Source organism: Nicotiana tomentosiformis, chromosome 2 (assembly GCF_000390325.3).
Source record: "Nicotiana tomentosiformis chromosome 2, ASM39032v3, whole genome shotgun sequence".
NCBI classification, from domain to species: Eukaryota; Viridiplantae; Streptophyta; class Magnoliopsida; order Solanales; family Solanaceae; genus Nicotiana; species Nicotiana tomentosiformis.
In genome coordinates, this window is record NC_090813.1 from 99,566,954 (window position 1) to 99,572,702 (window position 5,749).

General features: G+C 35.3%; 3 protein-coding genes across 4 annotated transcripts; 2 read left to right on the forward strand and 1 right to left on the reverse strand.

The window, feature by feature from the left end:
- Positions 1 to 1,264: 1,264 nt before the first annotated feature.
- On the forward strand, positions 1,265 to 1,917 carry LOC104100866 (uncharacterized). Its single transcript, XM_070195909.1, has one exon. It carries the CDS (start codon positions 1,537 to 1,539, stop codon positions 1,744 to 1,746), a length of 210 nt encoding a protein of 69 aa, XP_070052010.1. The 5' UTR covers positions 1,265 to 1,536; the 3' UTR covers positions 1,747 to 1,917.
- An 878-nt stretch (positions 1,918 to 2,795) lies between these two features.
- Positions 2,796 to 3,558, reverse strand: LOC104100867 (uncharacterized). The gene has a single exon (XM_009608219.4). It carries the CDS (start codon positions 3,304 to 3,306, stop codon positions 3,094 to 3,096), a length of 213 nt encoding a protein of 70 aa, XP_009606514.1. The 5' UTR covers positions 3,307 to 3,558; the 3' UTR covers positions 2,796 to 3,093.
- Positions 3,559 to 4,765: 1,207 nt separating this feature from the next.
- LOC104100868 (uncharacterized) lies at positions 4,766 to 5,749 on the forward strand. 2 transcript variants are annotated; one of them, XR_687356.4, is made up of 2 exons: positions 4,766 to 5,249; positions 5,490 to 5,749. XR_687356.4 is itself a non-coding variant. In XM_009608220.4 (1 exon), exon 1 carries the CDS (start codon positions 4,940 to 4,942, stop codon positions 5,147 to 5,149), a length of 210 nt encoding a protein of 69 aa, XP_009606515.1. In that variant the 5' UTR covers positions 4,766 to 4,939; the 3' UTR covers positions 5,150 to 5,325. The 2 variants fall into 2 exon arrangements, 1 of the variants encoding a protein (XP_009606515.1); XM_009608220.4 differs by lacking the exon at positions 5,490 to 5,749 and having other exon boundaries at positions 4,766 to 5,325.

Consider the following 5,749-nt stretch of genomic DNA (forward strand, 5'->3'; position numbering starts at 1 on the left):
GGGTAAAAGTGAAAATGGTACGACGCAAACGAGGAGGTATTCGCATTATCCGACCAGCGCATGGGAATTGGATCTTCCTATACGGTATTGTGGCATCATGTCTGTTGATTTTCAAAACAGCTCTTATGCCAAAAGTGTCTGATTTACAATCAGGACATCATTGAAAATGAAAGAAAAGAGGAAAAGGAGATTAAATAGATCCAATACAAGTTTGATAAATTACTAAGCCTTGGTGTCTAGGAATAAAAGGTAGAATAAGTTTTATTCAAAACTAGGAGAACCTAAAAAAATATTTAAATCAACTTGGCGGAAGTTGTTACCTGTTCAAAAGTATTCTGTCATCCAATCCTCTCCTGTCATTTCTTTATCTTTTAATAACTTCTATTTAAAACTTTATCTCCCACTTTTAAAGATTTTTTTGGTCATCTGATTTAATTTTCAGCGGAATATATTCTCTCTTCTGCACAATGTGCTTGACCAATATTTTTTTGGTACATAAAGTTGAAGTGTATGTTATTCATCAGTTACTTGTAATATCATCGGTAAAACTGATAATCTGTTTGGCCAAGTTTCTCCAATCGTAGAAGTACTTTTTTTCACAAAAAAAATATTTTTTTTCAAAGTTAAGTGTTTGGTCAAGCTTCTTGGCAGAAAAAAAAAAGTGCTTTTGAGAAAAAACACTTTTGAGAAAAAGCAGAAGCAGTTTGGAAGAAACAGAAAAAAATAGTTTTTCTCCATAAGCACTTTTTTTAAAAGAACTTTTGAGAAAAATACACTTAGAAGCAGTTTTTAAAAGCTTGGTCAAATAATTAACCAAAACACAAACTGCTTCTCACCAAAAGTACTTTTGAGAAAAATATTTTTCAGAAAAAAGCCAAACAAGATATGAAATTGGCCCGAAGGGAATTGAAAGAGAGAAAGCGAAGAAAACTATGTCAAACCTTCTTTCGCAAAAATTGAGAAGAAATATATTCTCTTGGACTTCTTGAGTAGAGAATAATTTACCTAAATGTTTATATTAAATCATATTGATTAATTTTTTAAAATAATAATTGATGTAAAAATACATATTAATTATAAATAATTTGTAAAATTTTTATATAAAAAATATACTATATATTATTAATACTATGTAAATATTTTGTGCGAATAATTTTTTTTCAATTGAATATCAACTCACTAAAAAATGTTCCCTTTCCCCTCTCTCTTCCTTTGTGTTCTCTCAAAGCATAGTTAAGATCAAGAAATTGCCGAAAGTAAAATTGGTGTTTAGCATTTCTAATCTAAGCTATTAATAAATGCTTTTTATGTCTTGTGCTCACAAATGGATCCAAAAATCCTAGTGAGTAGTGTCCTTGTCACAATATAGTACCCCACTAAACTAGAAATTTCCTATCTATACTTTCTTGGCCGCTTTCTCCATAAGCTAATGCTACTCCCCTCTTTTGCTTCTATTCCCCTTTTTTTCTCTTGGCTAGGTTTTTCAATTTCCACCTGCACCAGAAATAGCTCAATAATTAATTCTTATTGCTGTTAATGGCGGACTGGGGACCAGTGCTGATAGGAGTTGTACTCTTCATATTGCTACAACCTGGGCTTCTGTTTCAGATACCGGGTAATAATCGTACTCTGGAATTTGGGAGCATGAAGACTAATGGAAAAGCTATTGCTGTTCATACTCTTATTTTCTTTACGCTTTATGCTATTCTCATTCTGGCTGTTCATGTTCACATCTATACTGGTTGATCCTATATACTCCAGATCTTCTCGAAATCCCCCTTTTATGCTATTATTTTTACTAATCGATGAGGGTTTTACTTGTAACTTGTAAGCTCTTTTCTTACTGAAGTTAAGATCTGTTTCTGTGTACTTTTGGCTTGTTAAGAAAAAATATGAAGAAAGATTGAGTTTTTGAAATGAGCTGTTTTAATTATATATGCCCTATTTATTTGCCTGCTGTTTCTCTTGGTTGCTCAAATGCTTATTGAACTGCATCTTTTTTTGTTTGTTTTTGGGTCTGAGTTGAGATTGTCTTTTAACTCTTCCTTCCTCTCAAAATCTATAGGAAACTAATTAAGGTGGTGTGATTGTGACAGTAAGCTGCAATAGGGTTGGAATATAGTCGATTCTAGAATTAATAATTAATATCTTTGACGACTAGTTTTTTTAAGTTAGAAATAGAAAGCGACCAGTCTTGTTTCTGGGTTAAAAAAGGAGATGTTGAATTCAATTAGGTATAGACCCCTTCAGTGTAAGATTATCAGCTTCTACAATATCATGTTTGAAACGCACACACTTCTAATTGACAAGAAAACGAGCTAGAGGGAACTGGTGTAATTGAAAACTAGCTAAGGTCCATTGAAAGGATACAGTTCAAGTCCCTAAATCTAGCTCTAGTATTCTTTTGGTAACACTTGGAAGTAGTATCAAGATCAGAGTGAAATATTCAGGACTCACTTTTCGTGCAATATTTCTTGGACCAAAGATGATGGTGCCGTATGATTTGATGGGCTAGGAAGTATTTCCTAGGATTATTTGTTCAAGCGACAATTTTTTCCGAATTATAGTTTTTAATCTCCAGGCTCTCAGTTTGGTGCTTAATTTTAATGTTTGAGATCTGCAAAGTGCAAGCCATTGCTTGCGCCTTGAGAAAGGATTGATTCTGTCTTTTCTTCCATTTACCACAATCTAATAAGTAAAGCAGATGTGCGGGATGTTGCATTTGTCTAACATATATATACCATGTTCCCTATACAACCACCCCCCCCCCCCCCCCCCCCCCCAAAAAAAAAAAATGAAAAAAGATGAGAGTTTATATTAAGAACCGTCATGTACAGAGAATATGATAAAAGTGGTTCAAAAACTTGTTCCTTTCATTTGCATGAATTTGATAAACATTGATGTCGAGCGCACAACACTTTGTTAGAGTATTTCAGAAAATCAAACTAGTTCAAAAAGAAAAGAAACACAGAAAAAGGTTTGATAAAAACAAGAATCCCCCTTCAGCAAAAGCCTTCAAAGAAGAGTTGAGAATTTGGCTGGAGCAGCAGGGTCGAAGAAGAAAACATAAATTCTGCCTTGTAATTGCCAGTTTCAACCAGATCGTATATGAACACCAATGGCAACTATCAAGATTGTATAAATACAGAAGAATAAGATGGCATGGACAAGGATTGAAATTCCACTAGTGTACATGTTCCCGAACTCAATCACCCGAGTCCTCGCCGGTAACTGGAATAGCAATCCCGGTGACAGTAAGATGAACATCGCCACAGCAACCACCACTGGCCCCCAATCAGCGACCATCTTTATTTCACTATCCTGTCTTTCTTTATCTAAAGGAAATTACTAGGTACTCGAAAATCTGAGCTTTAAGCGATCTCTCTGTTTCTTGCTCTTGTATATAGTTGTGGTGTTTGCAAATTTGTAGCAGCAGATATATTGCAAATGTAGTGTTTTGCTTAGTGAAGAAGGAGAAGGGGATATACTAAACTTGAGGGTGAAAAGCAGGCAGTGTGTTTTAAAGGGGAAGAAAGGTATGATTTGTGGTAGTGGGGGGTGATTTTTGCTTTATGGAAGTCGACAGAAAATACCAACTTTATGTTTAAGTTTCCGATTATTGAACAACGCGCAAGCCTTTCTTTTGCATTTTGCTTTACAAATTTTATTACATAAATTCATCAAGGTGGTGTCTTTATAAAAGATTTGGAAAAAGAAGGTGGTGGACGTGGAAAGTAGAGAAAGCCAACAATTTGTTGCGTTTACAATGCACAATTCTTTGGCTGATTTCTTCGACATGCAACCCTTGGGAAATGATTTAATAGCATTGGCAATGTTTAAGTTCTTATTTTTAAAGTGCGGGCCTTTATAATTTCTTCAATTTATTGTTGGCCAAAGAGCAGGGGGTGCCCACTGTGGATTTGCTTTTGTTTAAACCGCGTTGAGCAAAGAACATTCTTCCACGAGACTCATAATGAGACTAATATTTTGCATGAAAGGAACGAGCGGTTTTGCATTTCTCTAAGTTAAGAGCGACGTCAAAACAATGTAACTTCAAAACCTCAGGATCTTGATGATTGATACATGCCATTTTAAATTTTTTAAGCTTACCTGTTGGTTTATTTTTTCTAGCCTTTGTGACGCAATTGGAAAGAATCAAATACGAAACGGCTTATAGAATGATAAGATTTAACTCACACACACACTGTAAAACAAATGTTACACTATGAATGTATTTTAATCAGCTGTAACATGTAATTTACCTTAATCTTTTAGGTTACTGATTTCACCTTTTTATGAATGATTATATGTAGTTATCTTATCGGTGATCTAATAGTGTAAAGTTTTGTTTTACACTATTATTATGTAGAAGTTAAACTTGAAAGGAATTAGGTGGTATCAGCAGTCTCAGATGGCACATTATTTTGACATATTGGGTTGACGAAATGGGTTTTCATCATGAATGGACTCTTTATCTTTTCTAATTTTCCACTAGAAGGTACGCCCATCGGCCATCTATGTTGGGTTGGGCTACTGTCTTGCTATAAGACTACCTAAACCAGTAAAATTTGTAGTTTTTGCCCATGCTTACAATGGCCCAAGCCCACAAAAGGGAGTGCCGTCCAGGAGAAGAAATGAGAAGATTCTCAACTTGTTGCGTGGTCGGCAAAAGATAATCATGTTAATTGCTATTCGCTATCAGCTGATAATACGTGTCATTTAACAAACGCTATATTTGTCTCACAATGCGGTAATTTCTGTGTTGGCAGAGTATGCATTGTCTTGTTTCACTTGTCCTTAATTTGCTGAAAAATAAAAGCCACGGCGCTACCATATAACGCTGGTTTCCTCTTCCCAAATTCTCTAAAGATCATTGGTACTTCTTCCTTTTTCTTTCATTTTCACTTCTACATACATAACTTATATCAAACTAACAGAGATGGCTGATTGGGGACCAGTGGTAATAGCAGTGGTGCTATTTGTGCTGTTGAGCCCTGGGCTTCTCTTTCAACTACCAGGAAACAGCAGGGCGGTAGAGTTTGCCAATTTTCAGACAAGTGGACTCTCCATTTTCATACATACTCTTCTCTTCTTTGGCTTCATTACCATCTTCCTTATTGCCATCGGTGTCCACATTTACACCGGCTAGAATTTACCATCACCACAAACATCCTCAAATGCCAACTTTATCTTATTTTTCTTACGAGTTCTTTCAAGCTCCACTATGTATTCATTTCGTATGGGTCAAGGTGTACTTTGATACTCATTGATACTATGATAGTTTGTGTTTAATTTTGGGTGCTTATTACATAGTACATACATTCATATCTTAAATTGTTTGACTACTTTTACTATGACATGCTTCGTTGAAGGTATATATTAGCAATATTAATATGAAGACCAATGACAATTTTTGATAGCGAATCGCATATCATGATAGATTCAACTAAAAAGTATAACTCTAAATTGTATGATTGGCCGTTTGACAGGGTACACAAAGCACGATCGGAGCCCTTTGGAATCAGGCTCTGGCTGCTTGGATGGTAGGCAGCCTAATGGGTGTGACGACCTTTCTCCGAACGCGGCGTTAACGAAGGATGCTTCATGCAATCGAGCTGTACTTCTTCTTTTTGTAGCTTAGAACAAATCATGGTCCAGAAGGCTTAAGAATTACTAAAGCCCAAAAAATACATGTACGAAGTCATACATGCATCTTTACATTAATTACTAAATACATAAACTGATTGAA